Source organism: Pinus tabuliformis, chromosome 4_2 (assembly GCF_031772625.1).
Source record: "Pinus tabuliformis cultivar Carrire ecotype Pingquan chromosome 4_2, CPIR1, whole genome shotgun sequence".
In the NCBI taxonomy this organism is placed as follows: Eukaryota; Viridiplantae; Streptophyta; class Pinopsida; order Pinales; family Pinaceae; genus Pinus; species Pinus tabuliformis.
The window spans coordinates 1037133776-1037153722 of NC_142304.1; the positions used below are offsets into that span (position 1 = coordinate 1037133776).

At 40.0% G+C, this 19947-nt stretch overlaps 1 protein-coding gene across 2 annotated transcripts in view; it reads left to right on the top strand.

The window, feature by feature from the left end:
• LOC149173157 (SAGA-associated factor 29 homolog A-like) overlaps positions 1–19947 on the top strand; it is a 209222-nt gene that overhangs the window by 43234 nt on the left and 146041 nt on the right. For both annotated transcript variants that reach the window (XM_089424521.1, XM_089424520.1), the window contains exon 2: positions 1251–1344. In XM_089424521.1, the coding sequence (XP_089280647.1) occupies positions 1251–1344 (94 nt within the window). The remainder of the gene's footprint in view (positions 1–1250; positions 1345–19947) is intronic.

Below are 19947 nucleotides of genomic sequence, written 5' to 3' on the forward strand. Positions count from 1 at the left end.
CATGGTGTCTGATTGCGAGCGATCATGCACTAAAATATTTTTACATCAGATAATTATAGATTAAACCCTCAAAGGGGGAAAACCAGTTTGGTATAGACTCTCATAATTTTTTTCCCAATTCTGCGACACAACATGATCTAGTAGACCAAGTGATTTGTAATAAAATAATTTAGTCAAATAGCTAAATCGTTCCCAAATCACTTTTACAATAGACTCGACTAAGAACACTAGGACTCACTTAAGATCTAGACAATAAATTCCACCCTAGCTTTGGGGTTTAAGTTGGAGGGAAAAACTCTACCGATTATCTGTGTTTAGAAACGCACATAATTCGGTGAGACAAATAACCTCTTAGGATGAAATTCATCGCCAAAATCATAGGCTTACCTAGGTTTCTACGTAACTAAACGGTAGTACTAGCATCATTTACATTACAAAATGCAAAATTTGGGTTTACAATGACATATGAAAGTGCTAGTTGATAACTCTAAACTTTGAAAAATTTGGCACAACTGCCTCCTTAGAATTGTGACAAAATGGGTGCAACAGGTCCAATTGTATGAAGCTCTAACTATTTAGTCACAACATTTTCCTAGTAGAAAGATCATGATAATTCCTTGACAGGAAGAGAAGCAACCCCAAAACCAAAGTTGCTTTGACAGTTATTTTGCATTTCATCAAATTTCCTTTTTAAGCAATGGCTTTGACTTCATTCTTTCAGCAATTGGAGTATTCTTATTGTAGCACCAGATGAATCTACAACTTCTTTGAATTACCGATTGAATTCAGGTTTCTTTTAGCACTGTAATTAGTGCTAGTGTGTCATTAGCTTGTGGCAATTGCTTTGCATAACCTTATTTATTCTGGAAGTTTTCTTATGTACATGAGATGAGTGAATGCGATTTGTACCAAGTTCTAATACTTTGCAGAAATTTTCAGGATTTTTTCTTTGTATTAGAAGTCTTTTTAGAAGAAGTTAGAACTCAATGAGATTAAACTATTTCTACATAATGCACTCATTACTTGTGATTTTGTTGTGTCCTATGATCTATCAATTCATACTTGTTTGTGCACTCAATTTTTATGATTTTGTTGTTGGAAAAAATCATGTGAAAACATCCTTTGATCGATGGTATATAAAACATTTTCAAGGGGTTGAAAAATTTAGCAGTGGTCGTGGAATAACTTATTAATTATTTTAACTCCAAATATTCATTTTTTCCTGAGGTATTTTTGTTTGTTTAATGCAGCCCCAGAGAGCATTGAAAAAATTAATGATAGTGTATGGCTCAAGCTGCGGTCACATTATACGAAGGCAAAGGATCTTGCGGAAAAGGAAGAACGGTAAGGGTGTAACTTTCTTTGATTATTCACTTTGTTTCTGGTACTGTTCATTCTTTACTCTGCATGGATCTGTTATTGTATTTGAGATGGAAAGCTTATTATTTCTGTGGACAGTTATATTGGTTTTTAGGTTACATATACCAACACTTCCGTCTGTGTATAGTTTGACAGCTTATATTCTTTTATCTTTTGTTAAGGGTTGTTTTTAGTGTTATTTAGGTCCTGGTATTTTGTGGCGATTATAACTTCCTAATTATGGACTATATTGGTTTCTATTTTACTAGGTGTCAAATCCTTTGATCTTGCATACATCTTAAAGCATTGGTACATAACATGCTGGTTCTCAGTAGTGATCTTATTTAACTAGATGGTTTGAGGAAAATTTGCAACTTTTATGTGAAGAAACTAAAGGATTTATAAGGCAAATGTTATGCTGCCAACTCTTATTGACTTACAGAGAAAGTTGACCTTATTTTTTATGTAACTTTGTGTTCTCCATTTCATTTGAACATTCTATACGAGCTCTTGAATAATAGATTGGTTTATGTCAAATTGATGTCCTAGGATCTTTTAGGATGAAAATAACTCTATCTTGTGTGTTAATGCCATCATCCTATTATAGAAATTTTCCACAGAAACTTGTCAAAACTTTCATAGTGAGCATAAATGTTGTTGCAGAAAACACTTTCTTCTTTGATTAAGGGCGGGGAGGCCAGTGCAGGTGTTGGAAGAGATCACCCTTTATGATTGTCAACCAATAACGTTCTCCTTTTTCTTGGGGAGCTTTTGAAATTTGAATTGCAAGTCACACTATATGCTTAATGTTAAATGGATTTGGGACTTGCCCATACTGCAAGGAGAGTCTGGTTAGATTGGATGGTGGAATGATGGTAATGGCTGAATTACCGTGTTCATTTGTGGCTTCGAATGATAGCTCACAGCCCTTTGCTCTTGGAGACATAAGACTGTGAAGGAAGAATTTGAAGAGATCTCTTGTCTGCTCCGGTTTACACTCTATGACAAAGCTGCACAGTTGGGAGTTGGCAAGATCAAGAATATTTTGAAGGTAGACCAAATTTGTGGGGCTTGAGGTGCTTGAATTTGATCAAGTTTGCATTGGATTCAAACTGGGGACTGACCTCCAAAGGTTTCTTCTATTCCCCTTTCACTAAAGTGGCGACAAGATGACTTACATCCCTTGAGATCACAAATGGCTGAGTAACTAAAGAAGACTATATTGAAAAACAATCTGTTAGCCACTTCTACACTATTTTGTAGTTGCAGTGGATGATCGAGGAATGTAAAGTGGCATGTGGTCTTTTCTTTGGGAAACTATGACCAATTGTTTTGTTGATTGATACTATAGGATCTGATCATCGTCTTGTTGATTTTTGGTAGCATTGCATGTGCTCTAGCCTTGAAATTTGGTGGAGAGGCTAAGGCACATGAGATCTCCAAGACTCAGAAATTGTTTGTAGAAATTCCACTAGGATGAAGATTTATTAAAATAATTAATATTTTTAATGGGTTCCTAAGTTTAAACTTAGGAATATTAAAATATTAATGGGTATTAATAAAGATAAGGGTGAGAAGCTTCTACGAGACGAGGATCAAGTCTGTTTTAATCTTAGCTGTTGATTAGAGATTTAATCTCGGCCATTGATTCATAAACAGGAAAAGTATAAGAAAAGACTTGAGGATCATTTGGAGACACATCGACAGATACTCAGTGTTTCAAGGAAAATCGATTCTCAAAGAGAAGGAGATCGATTTCAGAGGGAGAGTTGCGAGGTGGAGGAAGAGGAGGGCATCAGCAGCAGTCAGTGACTGAGGAGGAGGTGACGTAGGGAAATTGAGAGACATCGCAGATGGAGACGCAACCCTCACGCAGAGGGGCGCAGAGCCACGTAGAGTGACGCAGTAGTGGGAGAAGGGTCTCCAAGGTGTCAAAAAGTTTTTAGGGGAAAGTCTCAGGTGTTTTCTCTTAGTTTCTCTATAAAATCATTCCTTGTAAAAGCGATTGTTGCTGAAGATTAATAAAAACCTCATCTGTTGCACTGCTTTTCCCACATTGGGCTTTTCTGGGGACAATTGTGCAAAAACAACTGTGTTGATGTGATTGTTTCTTGTGTTTTTATTTTCTCTGTGTAATTATGTGATAACTGCAATAAAATTTATTTTAATATTTGTTGGAGGGGTTTCGTAAATAATTTATTGTGAAGAATAAGTAGGTGAAATAAATCAATGGTTGTAGTAGAATTTCAGGCTATAAATTTTCACATGGTATCAGAGCAGAGATCCGACAACAGGAGAGAAGAATCGACTATGGGTCAAGAGCATGATGCAGAGGCATCAACTCAAAGGGACTCACACAGATTTCTAGAAGATAGCACAAGGGACATGGATCACGATTATTCTATGTTAGCTTCCAGATTGGAAGAAGAAGTCGCTTGCCTAGCAAGCTCTGCCTCCTCTGAGGTTTGGTATATAGATAATGGAGTTTCCTGGCATATGACAGGAATTCGAGAATGTTTTTCAGATTATCAGGAAGAAAGGATGAATTTTCAGATCACCATGGGAAATAAGACAAAGTGTACCCCATAGGAAGAGGTACTGTAGTCTTTCAAACCGAAGCAAGAGAGCGGCTTCGAGCAACCCATGTGCTACATGTGCCATGATTGGGGATGAACTTACTCTCCGTATCTCAACTTCAAAACAAGGGCTATGACATTTTCTTCATCAAGGAGAAAGTATATGTCAAATACCCGAGTTGGAAAAAGAAAGCCTAGATTGGAATCAAAAGTAACAGGTTGTATAGATTACAGCTAGAATCTCCAATGACATTGATAGGCAGCAATGGGGATAAATATTTGAATGAACTATGGCACAGGAGGATGGGACACTTACACCATGGGGCTCTGACAATTTTCAGGAAAACAGTATCAGGAGTTCCAGAACTAAGTACCGAACCAGATGATGTATGCAAAGGGTGCGCTCTAGGCAAGTATGCCAAAGCAATGTTTTCCAAAAGTAATAATAGAGCTAAGAGTGTTCTAGGATTGATACACTCAGAGATCTGCGGACTGATGTCCACAAAAGCTCTTAGTGGTGCTGAATACGTCGTCACCTTCATCGATGACCATTCCAGGAAGACTTGGATCTACTTTCTGAAAACCAAGGATGAGGTTTTTGGTCTATTCAAAGAGTTCAAGGCTCTAGTGGAAAATCTGACAAGAAAGAAGATAAAAGTGTTGCGCTCAAACAATGATGGAGAGTATGTTGACAAGGACTTCACCGATTTTTGCGCTAGGGAAGGCATCAGAAGAGAGTGGACAACTTCCTACAGTCCGGAGCAGAATGGAGTAGCAAAAAGGAAAAATAGGACTATTATGGAAGCAACTAGGGCAATGCTGTATGATCATGATATGCCCAAATTCCTGTGGGCAGAAGCATGCGGCATGACAGTTTATGTCGAGAATAGGACTCCACACAGGGCATTGGGCAAAATCACTCCAGAAAAGGTCTTCACCGGGAAGACACTTGAAGTCAGTCATTTCAGGATATTTGGGAGTTTGGCGTATTGCCGTATACCCGAAGAAAAGAGAAAGAAATTAGATCAAACTACTTAAAAAGGATATCTTGTGTGCTATAGCAAGAATGCTAAGGCATATAGAGTCTATCTTCCAGGGCGTAGGAAGGTAGTAGTTCAGCGGGATGTAAATTTCATGTAGGACAAAGCTTTCAGGAAATCCTGAGAAATGCCTTCCGAGGAGTAGTCAAAAGACGATCCGTTGGTCCAACCACTTCGACGAGCAGAAACTAGTACCAACAATTCTCCTAAAGGCAAAGATTTAGAATAGGAGGAATCTCAGGATGAGGAAGAGCTGATAGATGTACCCACTACTAGTGGAAGAATGAGTCGGGAACTCCAACAGATTCTACGGGATGCAGAGGACTTCATTGGTGCACCTAGGAATGATAAAAGGGAGCGAAGACAGCCAGATAGATACCAGGCCTTAGTAGCTCAGGTTGGGGAACCTTCTAGTTTTTAGGAGGCCATTCAACATCAAGTACTGGTAAATGCTTTGGTGGAGGAATACAGTTCTATAATGGTCAATGATGTTTGGGAAGTGGTACCTAGGCCTCAGGGCAGGTCAGTGGTAGGTTCGACATGGATCTACAAAGTCCAACAAGCCCACAAAACATGCCTTTAAACAAATCTCTTCAAGTCAAGCATGTAGAAAAAGACCATTAGGACTCTTTTTCAAAAGATGAAACACTTCATCATTATCTCCATTTGGAGACCAAGTTAACTTCTCCCAAGTCAACATGGCATCACATGCATGTCAAAGCAATCAACCCTGCAAGTTAATTACACATACATGTTCAATACAAGGAAATCATCAACATCCCTGTGTTCATGCATCTCATGCTCATGCATGCATTTCATCCTTCAACTCTCACTTAAGCACAATGTACTTCCGAAGCTGAAATGAAATATAATGTAGATGCATCAATAAACATGCAATCTTAATCGGATAAGAACTCTAATCGTTTCTTACCAATCCCTTTCAAAGGTACTACCTTTGTCTGCACATCAGCATCATCATGTGAATCATCCTGAGACACATCATCCATGGAATCTTCCTTTTCCTTCCTGTCATCTTCTCTTTCCACTCTCTTCAGCTTTTGTTTAAGCATTGCTGGATTCAGAGTCCAACATTTTGCAGCAAGATGTCCTTGCTTATGGCAGTAAGTGCACTGCATGTGCATCCTCTTGACAGCGTGATTTGCCTTGTCCAATGGACCTTTGGCTTCTTGCTTCTTTTGCTTCAAAATTTTCCTGTATGTGGTCATTCTCTTCCAACATCTAGAAACATTATGGTTATCCAAACCACAAAAGGAACATGCAATTCTTTTCTCATATCCATGTGGAAATTTATCATGCTTTGCAAAATCAAAAGGAAGATGATTAGAACCAGATTTATACCTGCCTCTTTCACCTTTATTGCCTTCCTGAGGAGGTGAATTGAATGAAGAAGTGGCTCCCTTTGGAACACCATCAATCTCTTCAAGGCTGTCAGAGTCTCCCCAACTCTCTGGTTCAAGTGTGTGCCTCTGAACACCTGCATCCTGCAAATGATGTTTCAAGCTATTGCATTCTTCCTGAATACAATCTTCACACTCTGCAATGCAACCCCTTCTTGGAGCTATTTTAATGGCCTTCGTGGTAGCTTTGGAACTCTTTCCATAAGACTATCCATAGCCAAGACCCAAATATTTAGGCCTTTCCTCAACCATTATTGGTTCAACAATACCTTGTGCATGCTTGCCCAAGCCTTTTCCTTCATAACCCATCTTGGACATTAGCTTGGAACCTATGCCTTTGGTATGCTTTTCAAAAGAACCAATATAAGCATTTTTAGAGGAATTTGAAGACAAACTGGAATGGTTTAGCTCTTCTTCAAGCTGATACTTGACTAAGGCTTCTTGGGCAACAAAGAGCTGTGTCTCCAACTCTGCATCCTTTTCAGGTTCATATTTGCAATATGAAGTTGCTTCTCCATTTCCTGCAATTTGTCAGAAAGCAACTGCTTCTCTTCCTTCATGGAATTCAACTGCTTTCTAAGTATGCTGCTTTTCCTTCCATCCTCATACATTTCTTTCACCATATCCATCATGGTGGACAAGTCTTGCTTCATGTCTTCATCAAAGAGTCTTTTGATGAAGAAAGAAGAATTTGAGGACTCACTTGTAGAAGTAGTCATTATGCTAATGAACAAAGAACTTCAAACAAGATCACTAAAGAGCTCATCTAAGCAACCTTTTGCAACAAACCTCTTGTGGATTGCTTCGAGGTCCTTTGGGATAGAAGAATGCCTTCAACCCTTCTTCCTTTTTGTCCTTTCTGAACTACAAACTCAAACAATAGTTAGTCTGCAAATAAGCATACAATCAACCTCTGTCTGTTTAAACACCTTTCAGACAAGCAATCTTTGCTTTGTCAATCAAGCATTCTGATGTAACCTTCTTGAAGGTGTGGTTAATCAATCTCAGGCTCCGATACCACTTAATCTGAAAATGGGGCACTTAGGCTTCTTGTCTAACTTACAAGAACCTCTCCCACTTCCAAAGCTTAAATATTCCCAAGACAACTATGATTAACCAATGCGGAATTAATAGTGCTTGAAATATGGTGTATGCTTGTGTTTGGTTTTAAACTGTTTATGTGCTGTAAATTGATTTGCTTAAACTGATATAAGACATATAACAGTGAAACAATGCAGCCAACAACAAACACACATAAGACAACAATTTAATATGGAGTTCACCCAAAACTCTTGGGCTACATCTCTTTGAGCTCTAGTCAACTCAACTAGGCTCTCTGGGATTATGGCAAAGTCCTTTTTACAAGCTCTTGGCTCAACTCCACTATTTTACATAGAAACAATGGGTTTATACACCATTTTATCCCCGGCTCGGTGTATCGCATGATCGCAATCGCCGAGTCCAGGGTCCCGATATCGCATATGGGCTTGTCTCTGATTTGATTGATCGGATTGGCTGATCGGGGTTTCCTCCACCTTCACTTAAATCCGACCTTTGCCTTTTTCCGATGCGATTTCCCTTTATAAGGGTTTTTTGCCATTTTTAGGGGTTTTTGCCTCTTTTTTCAAAGAAAATAGGCATCTTCTTTATGCGATAATTCCTGCATCCTAAGTCCATTTTACCCATTCAAGTTGCAGTAGATTCAGAAGGAAAAGATCTCTGCAATGGGGCTATCTCTAGGAACTTCCTTGGACTTTCATTTTCCTCTCTGAGAAACACTTAGACTTAGGAGTCTATCCAAAGTCCATTTTGGATCAAGGGGTGTTGATTTGGGGTAGCATCAAATGTGCTCTAGCCTCGAAGCTTGGTGGAGACGCTAAGGCACATGAGATCTCTAATACCCAGAAATGGTTTGGGAAGATTCTAAATAGTTTGAGAGATATTCAAATAATTAATATTTTTAATGAGTCCCTAAGTCTAAACTTAGGGAAAATAAAATATTAATGTGTATTAATATAAAACTGTGTTAGAATGGTCCAAAAGTAATGGTTCAAGCCAGAATTAATCTTAGTCATTGATTAGGGACTTAATATCGACTGTTGAATTCTCAACGAGGAAAGTATAAAAGGATGCTTGAGGGTCACTTGGAGAACACACCGAGTTGATCAAGATTTCGATTTTCTGGGGCAAGGTTTGCTGAGGAAGTCGAAAGAGTGATCAGAGTTGCAGCTGAGGGGCAGTGAATACAGAAGCAGAGAGGAAGAGAGGGTACTGGGAGAATCAACGCAGAAGCTGGGAGAGAGGGACGCAGAGCCAGCTAGAGCCCACGTAGAGCCAGCTAGGGCCCATGCAGAGGCAGCCATGAGCTGCGCAATGCCTCAGAGAGCCAGCGTGGGTGACATAGAGGCTCTAGAGGCTGACAGAGTGCCTCCAGAGGTTGACGCAAGGGTTATTGGGTTGATACTTGGCTGACGCTAGGCCAGGAAGGGCTGACACAATCCCTAGAGGCCAATGCTAGGTTTTCGTTGGGCAGATTGGAGCTGGGAGTTGTTGGAGTGTTTATCCGGGGTTTTAGCTAGAATATTTGCTTCCGAGTAGAGAGGTACTACTGCCGAGATTATTCTTTGTTGGGTGAGCCGGTTTTGGCACCCAGATTGTATTTAGAATCTGCATAATAATAAAACCCTCAGATCGCTGCACCGGTTTTCCCGCATTGGGTTTTTCTGGGGACATTGGTCCAAAAACAATGGTGTCACTTGTGTGCTTGTTTTGTTTCCTTCAGTTGATGATCTGTAATGTGTTGAGCATGTACTTGTATTTATTTTCAATATTTACATGGTAAATAACTTGTTAATTAATCAGAACAAGTAGGCAGAAATAAATCAGAAAAGTACATGAAGGGTTTCTAACAAATAGACTTAGAAATTCCAACATGGTATTGGAGCATGGTTGCAGATCATAGGGGAACTGAGGACATCAGCTAAGCAGAGTAGCAGCAACAGAAACAACTGTCCCGAGTGATAGAAGCTGTTCCTAGCAGGAGAGCAACAAAGAAGGGGTGACGCAGTGCCTGCATCATCAAGTTTGAGCCGGGAAGAGGATAAGCGCAGTGGCAGAGGGGATCCAGGAGGGAAATCGAGGCTCAGAGGGAATCACACCAAGAACTTCCAGGAGGGAAGTAGAGGAGCAGCGAGATGGCAGTGAACGGGGTAAGAGACCAGGACAGACTGGACGGAGCCTCAAACTTCGTAGTCTGGAAGGCTAGAATCTTATCCGTTCTAGACAAGAACCGTCTCAAGCAATTCACCTTGAGGACAATAGCTGTCCCAGTTGACTCGGCTGATAACGATAAGTACGAGGATGCAATGGTGAGGGCTAAGAGCATCATCCTTAACAGGGTCAAGGATCATATAGTACCACATTTTGCCAAGAAGAATACGACAAATGAGATGTGGGAGGCCCTAAAGAAATTGTATTAGCATGCTTTCGTGCAGAGGAAGTTGCTAATAGAAAATCGACTGCGGTCATACCAGATGCAGAAGGGAGAATAGATCGACATCTTCCTCGGTCGATTGAAGGAGATTCGGGATCAGCTGACTTCCATAGGGGCCACGCCCGATCAAGAACTGATGGTGAGAACAACCCTGAACGCAGTCTCTGAAGACTGGGAGGTGTTTGTCCAGAGCATACTGGGCAAGGCGACCCTTCCAGATTGGGAGGAAATCTGGGCGACTCTTGGCCAAGAAGAGATCAGAAGGCTGACCAAGGCAGGAAGCAGTGGCAAGGGGATCAGAATCAAGAAGGAGGAGGAGGAGGACGCTGCCTTAACATCTGAGAGAGAATGCAGGAGAAACAAAAGAAGAAGGACCTCTCCAAGGTCAAATGCTTCAACTGTGGGGAACTAGGTCACTATGCGAGCCAGTGTCCGAGGAAGAAGAGCAAGGGAGAGGCTTCTGAGACCAAGGCTGCGCTAGCAAGGGCGGAGAAGGAAGTGGAGACAGACGATGATTGTGCCATGAGTGCCCACACGCCACTTGAGCGGAAGTGGGGAGACATCGAGTTGTAGTCAGAGGGACTACAGGCGATGAGGGGCAGGGTCCTCGAGGTGCCCAACCTCTTGGATTATACCTTGCTATGGGAGCCCTGAAGAGGAGTAGTAGTACTGCAGATGTCAGTAGAGACGAATGCGGATGGAGCGACAGAGGGAGCTACAGTGCAGGATTCCCAGGACAACGTGAGGCAGCAGTGCGAGATGCATGGAGTTGTTGTAGTAGCGCAAAGGTCAGAGAAGGGGCACTTGTCAGCGACAGAGGGAATTTCAACATCGAGGGTGTCTCTAGTCTGATTAGTGACTTACTTCTCAGTAACTGAGTTGTAGTGCAACAGTTAGTAGTGGTCGTGCTATGGGAAGCACGATGTAGCATGATGAGAGGGGCTGTTGTACGGATGCAGCAGTGGTAGTGGCAGGGCCATGGGTAGCAGTACATGATGCAACAGGGCAGAGGATGTTGGGTAGCAGGCCTAGCATCAGCACAGGGACCGATGCCGAATGATTAGGCTGATGCTCAGTGAGGAGTATTACTAGAGCAATGTCCTCGCTTAGAGGGAGTGTTGATTTGGGGTAGCTAAGGCACATGAGGTCTCCAATACCTAGAAATGGTTTGGGCAGATTCTAAACAGTTTGAGAGATATTCAAATAATTAATATTTTTAATGGAGTCCTAAGTCTAAACTTAGGGAAAATAAAATATTAATGTGTATTAATATAAAACTGTGTTAGAATGGTCCAAAAGTCATGGATGAAGCCATAATTAATCTTAGCTGTTGAACAGGGACTTAATCTTGGCCATTGAATTGTCAACGAGAAAAGTATAAAAGGAGGCTTGAGGGTCACTTGGAGAACACACCGAGTTGATCAAGATTTCGATTTCTGGGGCAGGGTTTACTGAGGAAGTCAAAAGAGTGATCAGAGTTGCAGTTGAGGGGCAGTGAATACAGAAGCAGAGAGGGTACCAGGAGAATCAACGCAGAAGCCGGGAGAGAGGGATGCAGAGCTAGCTAGGGCCCATGCAGATGCAGCCAGGAGCTACGCAGTGCCTCAGAGAGCCAGCGTGGGTGACGTAGAGGCTCTAGAGGCTGACGCAATGCCTACAGAGGTTGACGCAGGGGTTATTGGGCTGACCAATGTTACTTGGGAGCGGAAGCGAAAACGGGAGCGGGAGCGACATTTTCAGAAGCTCCCGGTTTGGGAGCGAATCTTGGAGCGATTTTTAAAAATAAATATATATATATATATATATATATATATATATTTTTGAATTTTTGATACATATATGTCAACAAAAACATGTAGAATGATGAATTAGATATAAAAAACATAAAAAAACATAGATTGATCATTGAACCATATCACATCAATCATCTAGAAGTTATAATCTTCATCAACCATGTCCACAAGTTAGTAACATACATATTACAACTGCAACATATTGAGTCTCGTGAATCATGATTCATCAAATTCAATCTTAAAGTTTCAACTTCAAGCTTTCAAAATTGAAAATTCAATATATAACATTTATCATCATTGATCACCAAAGTTGTAACTTGTACTTGTAAGCTAAGTTTAACCATTACAAGAAATAATATCTTAGATATTTCTAAGTTCTAACTTCTAACTATTAACATGAAATGAAATGTTATAAAATGAAATATGAATAATGAAATGAAATGAAACAACTTTAGTCTTTCAGGAAGCATCATATTCATAATTCACAATCATTACCAATGAGTTATAATTGCCAACTTGGCAACTTCAAACTTCGAACTTTCATTGTCACAGTCATATATTGTTTACAAAAAATATCATTATGATATGAAAGAGTCAAGAGTCAAGAGTCAAGGACTCAAGACTCAATAGTTATGAAAACTAATAGAAACTAGAAAAGACAAGTAAACTGTAAATCTACATGTGGCCCTTGCCACAAGAGTCTCCTATATGAGCAGGTCGTGGTGGTCTTCTAGGAGTCTCCCGCACAGACTGACGACCAGAACTAGAAGGCACATGCCCTCCACGTGAGGGTGTAGATGGAGGTGGCGACAAGAAAGGAACAAGACTCGAAACTCGAGCACTGCTACTAGATGGTGGAGGTGGCATGGCTGCTGCAGCTGCTTCATCTTCATCCCTTATAAGTTCCTCTTCCAGTTCTTCAAGATGTATGGTGCCATCCTCCAAATTGTCATCCTGTGGGTGGTTGTCCCAAATTTTATATGTGGGATCCTCATAAGCCCGATCACAGTAATGACTCAACAACCTCAAGTTGTAGTGCACATAAACCAAGCTTTCTGCCCAGTTTTCATTGAGTCTGTTTCTTTTCACATTATGTATGAAGCTGTAGGTGCTCCAACACCTCTCTACAGAAGAAGTATTTACAACCTATGATAGAACTTTTTTGCCAATTTTGGCAAAAGTCCCTGGCCGCCATATGTTTCCCACCATGTGAGAGATTCAAATCTGTCTCTGTCTTCCATTGCATGGAAGTTACCAAACAAACCAGTGCCACTGAAGTATCTGCCTATTTCAAGGCGCACAGTTGCACATTCCTCCCTGTCAGGTATCAACTTTTCTAATGCTTCCAAATATCCTCTAGTTACCTTTGCATCTAAATGGGGTTTGGTCCTAATCCCACCCCCGGTGCAGGTTGGCCCAACCAAGATGTAGAGTAGTATTTTGGCGTAAGGATATACGCCAAACAATGTAGTGGGAGATTAAGTTTATTCCACCGTACACACACACAATCGTGAATCAGTTTGTTATGAACAATATCTTTTATTTGCCCCAACATGGTATCCATCTGCTCATACACCTCGCCAATCACTGGTTTATCTGTATCTGCAAACCGAATCATGTGATAAATGGGCTTGGTGAAATCCAATACTTGCCTCACACTTGACCAAAACATACCATCAAGAGCGGCCTCCTCCACCAGTTCAAAACCTCGCATGTCAGCTGCATTTGTAGCTCTTTCCTTTAATACTTGCCAATGTGGACTTGATACCATGCTAGCCAATGACTCTCTTACCTTCAAAAGGCGCCTGAAGGTGAGGTAATAGCTACCAAATTTGGTCTTCGCAATCTATAACAATTCCAATCTTGATGACTACGGAAAAGGCCATGGGTATTGCTATGATTTGTAATAAATTTTATCATTTGTTTGCCTTTCTTGTACAAATCACCAATCCATTTGTGTTGTGCATTTTTGTTCTTGACAACATTATGCATCAAAAGGTTCAATGTGTGAACCAAACACCTAGACCAAAATATGTTGGGGTATTTATTCTCAATAATTGCTCCCGCTGCCTTACAATTAGGAGCATTATCAGTTATGACTTGGATGGCATTGTATGGCCCAATACGGTCAATTATTTCATGTAATGCTTCTGCAATGTTGATGGCGGTCTTGAACTTGTCTGAGTAATCATATGCATTTAGAAAGATGGCACCACTAACAGACACAGCAAGAACACTTATCAATTGCTTGCATTTTACATTTGTCCATCCATCAGATACAATGGACACCCCATGCTTAGTCCAAGTTGTCATTCTATTCAAAGAATGTGATATTTTTGCTTTTTCATGATCAAGTCCAACGGTTCTTGCCTTGTCATACCCAGGGCTCTTGTATCCTTTAGGGGCATCATTTATGGTAGAAACCATTTTGTGCCAATAAGGTGAGCGAAGAACATTGAATGGTATCCCACATGCATAGAGAACCTATAAACCTTTGAATCCACATCATTCCTACACCCCTCGTCAAGGAAATCTGATATGGTTCTACGCCTTAAAGCTGGTGACCCTGTGCGTCCATATCCACTGCCTTGGGAGGATGCTGAAGGAGTTCTTTGTGCTTGTGATTGTGAGCTTGGTTCAAAGAAACCCCTTGATTTTTTAGATTTGTATTGGGCTTCCTCCTCTTCCCTTATGTATTTGGCTCTATTTGCTGCTGACACAGCTACACAAGTTTTGATTCCTATTTGTTTATCTCCATCCCATGGCCTTTTCCCGTAGAGGTGTTTTTTGGCACGGGTGTATGAACTTGTGTAATTATTGTTGCAATGGGGGCAATGAAATTTAGTGGTTCCACTTCCACCCCCTTTCCCTGCTTCAGGCTTGTTAACATATTTCCACAATGGGGTTTGGTCTTGTTTAGTTTTTTGAGAGTCATGTTCGCTCTCCTCTAGCTCCTCCTCACCGGGGTTTTCATCAAATCCACTTTCTCCAGCTTCTTCATCCCCCTCTTCATTTTGGCCCCTCCGTTTCCTACTCTCTAGCACCATAATAACCAAAAAAGGGACCAAGAAGAAGATAATGCCAAGAAATATAGCCAGGTCCATGATGTTTGATATTTGTAGGCTTTGAATCTGCAAAATTTAATGGGAATGGGAATGGGAATAGGAATAGGAATGAGAAAATTAATTTAATTTATTTAGGTTCATGATTTTTTTACTAAATAAACTAAACTAAACTAAATTACTACCCAACTAAGGTTTAAAATACTAAATTACTAAGCTACTAACCTCCTTGCAGGCTTGCTCTTTGCTCCTTGGCGCTCGCTCCTCGCTCCTTTGCTCAATCTCTTTTGCTCTCCTCCACTCATTCAAGTCACAATGAAATATTTTTTTGCCCCCCAAGTCGTTTTAAAACAATTTTTCTTTTAAATGAAATTTTTTTCGCGTCCGCGGAAATTTTTTTCGTGCGAATCGCTCCCTTCGTCGTGCGCGTCGCTCTTGGAGCGAAAATGATCGCTCCTGAGCTTTAATTTTCGCTCCGGGAGCGACGCTCTCGATTTTGGCAGGGAGCGGAATTTTTTTTATTGGGAGCGCGCTCCCGACCCGCTCCCGCCCAGAGTGCGGATTGGAAGTGGGTTCGAAGGGGGGGGGGAGCGGTCCCCTGCAACTTTGGGGCTGACGCGGAGCCAGGAAGGGCTGACGCAGGGGTTTTCGTGGGGTAGATTGGAGCTGGGAGCTGTCGGAGTGTTTATTCGGGTTTCAGCTGGAATATCTGCTTCCGAGTAGAGAGTTACTACTGCCGAGATTATTCTCTATTGGGTGAGCCGGTTTTGGCATCCAGATTGCATTTAGAAACTGCATAATAATAAAAACCCTTAGATCGCTGCACTGGTTTTCCCGCATTGGGTTTTTTTGGGGACATTGGTCCAAAAGCAATGGTGTCACTTGTGTGCTTGTTTTGTTTCCTTCAGTTGATGATCTGTAATGTGTTGAGCATGTATTTGTATTTATTTTCAGTATTTACATGGTAAATAACTTGTTAATTAATAGGAACAAGTAGGCAGAAATAAGTCATAAAAGTGCATGAAGGGTTTCTAACAGATAAACTTAGAAATTCCAACAAGGGGAGCTAAAGTGAAAAGGGCTAAGGGAGGTCGGGTTTCGTCTGTTTCACAACATTTTGTACAACCAGAGGCCAAAATTAGCAAGTTCCCCCATATTGCCATCATGAGAGACTCACCCAGTACATCAAGGCATCAATAGTGTAGGACAGGGATTTAAAGGGCGTGATGGGTCGACAGCGGTGGTTTTAAGAAAAACAAATGGTGCATTCAAAGCATGGGATGGACTGATCTAGAAGAAGCCTACTGTGACACGGATCCGGAAGTCGGCGCCGAATGAAATAAAGGCAGAAATGAAAGAGGTTGGCGAAGAAGTTAAGTAGAACAACCCCTGCAGTAGATATGATCACAGGATGGGCAAGGAGAGTTTTTGCCTATTTTTTATCTAAGTATTTCTTATTTACTGTACTGTAACGTGCCTCCTTTCATGAGGCATTTAATTCTGTAATATTTTTGGGCCACAAAGCCATTTATCACTGAGACAGATAGTCGACCCGACAGCTGAGTTTAGATTAGAGATATTTTGTTGTAATGAATGTTCTTTCTCCCCTCTCCAGATAAATAGGGGAAAACAAGAATTAACAAAAGTTCAGAAATTCTAAAGAAACACTACATGTTATTTTCAGACTATATGGCTTTACAATATAGATTTTCCAGAATATGAAGAGAAATGGTGGTGATTCCCCCTCCAAGTATTACAGTATGTTCTCCCTCTGTTAAAACCCATTTTGTTCATGTTTCTTCTCTGAATTCATGTAATTACTGCTGTTAGAAATATTTCAAGACTTCCTCATAGATTCGCTGGTATCAATATGTTATGCATGTGCCTGTAAGTTCCTCACAGATTCATTTGTATCGACATTGTTAATGCTAGTGCCTGCATGGATTATTGAAATTATATCTTTAACAATTGCTCTTCATGAATCATAGCACACAACCTCTCTTCTTCCCATTATATCTACTTTTGACTCAGATAAGTATAGGAATTCTTAAAGCTGCAAGCTCTATGTGTTATGCATAGAATTCTTGATGCTGTAAGCTCCATATGATGAGTTACTCCTCCTCCTCATCCTCTATCATTGCTCTGCAAAAGTCTATTAAACTGTAAGTCCTTGGACTACTCGGCCTCCACTGTTTTATACATATTTCTGAGATTTGTATATGGGAAGAAGTACCAAGAAATCCATGTTTTACTCCTTTAGAGGAATGAACCAACCCATTATATATACATATAGAATATAAGTGAGGTCTCCCTTTACTGTGAATCATTTGAGACTCTCCAAATTTAGATGTGCCTAGGCATTGGTCTTGTAAGCAATTCAAGGCTGTCTCTGGGAGCTACAACAGTGGCATCCAAATGAGCCATTGGATCTTTGTTAAATCCACTTACCGTATGGTTATATAAACCATACCATTTGCATAGTCCAGGGCAACTACAAAGAGGGAGTCGTGTACGGGAGTGTGAGGGGGTCCCACGCTTAGACGGGCATGAATCTCGAGATGAGGAATATTCCAAGGAATTTTTAGGAATATTCTACTATTGTGACACGAGATTCGAGGTGGAGATTCTTAGAGATGTCTAGAGGTGAAGTTTTAGAACGATATGAAGTTTATACTCATTTTTCACAAGGAATCCATCGGTGAAGTCAAAATTGGGATATGAGCAGCAAATTTGAGGGCTCATGGCAGAAGCTCACATGTGTCATTAATTACATGGCACAAGTTTTGAGATAACGATGCACTTTTTAGAAATTGGTTGTGTTTATAGTTAGAAGTTATAGAATGATGAGATGAAACTACTAGTGTTGTGTTTGCTATGTTTTGAGCATCTGATGGAGCGTTTTGGCACGAAACTAGTGTAAGTCTCATGTATTGTTGATTTTTCGTTCTGGAGATTTGTAAAAAGGAGAACATGTATGAGAACAAGTATTTGCAAATATGCTTGAGTCTGAGCAACAGATTCAAAGAGGATCAATGTGACTTTATGTGAGAGAGTTCAACCCCTTTGAAGGGAGAACAATTGTGCCACTTTATGTGAGAGTCCAACCCCTTTAACTTGGAAAAAAGGAGAATAGTTTATGCCGCTTGTTGTGAGAGTTCATTCATTTGTATTGTTGAAGGAGAATGTCTCTTTGTAGGAGAGACATTGCCACATGAGTGAGAGTTCAATTTTTTTTCAACAAAGATTTTTGATTTAGTCTCTTCCCTTGATATTAATCTTCACTTTCTTGTGTGATTATATCAAGGATTATTATTGTTATTTCTAATTTATTTATTATTGACTGTGATTTTGGTTTAACCGTCTTTTATTTGACCTATAATGGGTTGGCCCCATCTTTTATTTTACTTTAAATATTATTATTATTTAATGAATTAAAATGTTCGTCATTAATTAATTATTTCATTTAAAATTAAGGGTCTCTTTCTAATTGTTAGAATTAGCCGTTACTTTCTAGTAGTTAGAATTAATTTTCTCTACATCACACTCTAGCTATTTAATCTAATGCCAAGATTTGATTCTCCATCTTGCCCTAATGTGAACCACACTAGTTGGTTTGAAATGCATTGACAAATTAGTTCTCATGTGATTATCACCGAAAAATTTCTTTGTAATAAAGAAGAGCCTTATTGAAGAACAACAAATGAAGCAACTACGTAGTTGAGTGGAGCCTGGAGACGTAGCTCACACATTGTGAGTGAACTCCGTTATCAAGTTTTGATGCATTTGTCCGTATTGTCATTTCTTCATGTGTTTCTTCTTCATGTGTGTTGCACTTATGGTTATTTCATATTCTTAATGCAATTCATTTTAAAGTCATCGAAGTAAAGATCCCAGATCACATTTTAACTACTTACATGCTATAGCTCGTCCTTTTAAGTGTGTATCATTTTGCTGATTTACAAATCAAAAACCAGTAGGCTAGCTTGTAAATAACTCTTCCACTTGATCCTTTGATCCCAAAGAAGGCACTGGTCTTCACTTGGTTGGTTGAAGTACTAATTGGGAGTCCTCCCTCATCCTTTTCAAAGGAAGTTGAACTTGAAGAATGGGGTTTGGGTTGAGGTGACAGTGGGCCCTTGCCCTATGTGTGCCTATCTTAGCAAGTTGCACGGGCCTTTGCAATCCTACTAATATGATCAGTAACATTTTTTGGTGCCATTGCTGTGCCTGGTTGTATACGGAACACCCTTGGTAAGATTTTTCATTTTGTACTTGTACTTGATGAGATATTTGTTTAAGGACTAACTTGTAAGATTTCATTTTCTAACTCCACTACAACAAAATCAAAAGAGATACAATACAAAATGTTGCTCTCCATGGTAAGAATTAAGGTAAATATTGACAACTCCATGTTTATGATTTTACAATTGGTAAGCAAATTATCGAATTGAGGAATCGTTACCCTAATGTATGAAGTATGGGTTCTAATAAGGATTTATCTTTTGGCTATTTATTTGTTCCTTTGGATTTGTTATGCAGTCTGAGATATCCACATTTTCCCTTAGCTGATTCGCTTATGCAAGTCCCTAAATTTAATGGAAATCCATGGTTAGCTCTTGATTTCTTAGAATCTTTCGTGAATTATATTGTAGATGCCAACCTTGCCTTTGAGGATGAACTAATGAAAGCCTTTGCATTGTCAATGCAAGGACATGAAGCATGGAAATAGTATTGTAGTTTTGAACTCAAACAGATAAAATCTTTCCCTCAATGCATGAAATGTTATTAGAAGCAGTGGATCTATGGGTATGAGGTTGAAGATATTTATGTCTTCAATGATATACAAGGGGCAAGAAAGGATTAATGACTTTGTTACTTAATTTGGTAAGCAACGGTCCATTGATCTCATTATGCAAATGAAATGGAAAGAGGATGCTCTCAATTTCTTGTAAGAGTATGCTAAAACACAATATAGTGAGCCTTGTATGCAAAGAATTGAATATGATCTCCATGAAGAGGCTCATCCTTCTCCTCCTAAACCATTATTGCATCATCCACATAATGATGATGAATGGATGGCTTACTTGAAAATGATCCAAGAAATTGTTAAGTTAGGGAGACATTCTTGAAGAGGAAATTAAGACACTGTTTGTCTCCATCCCCAAAATGAAGAAATCGATGGAGAAGGTATGACGAAACCACATTT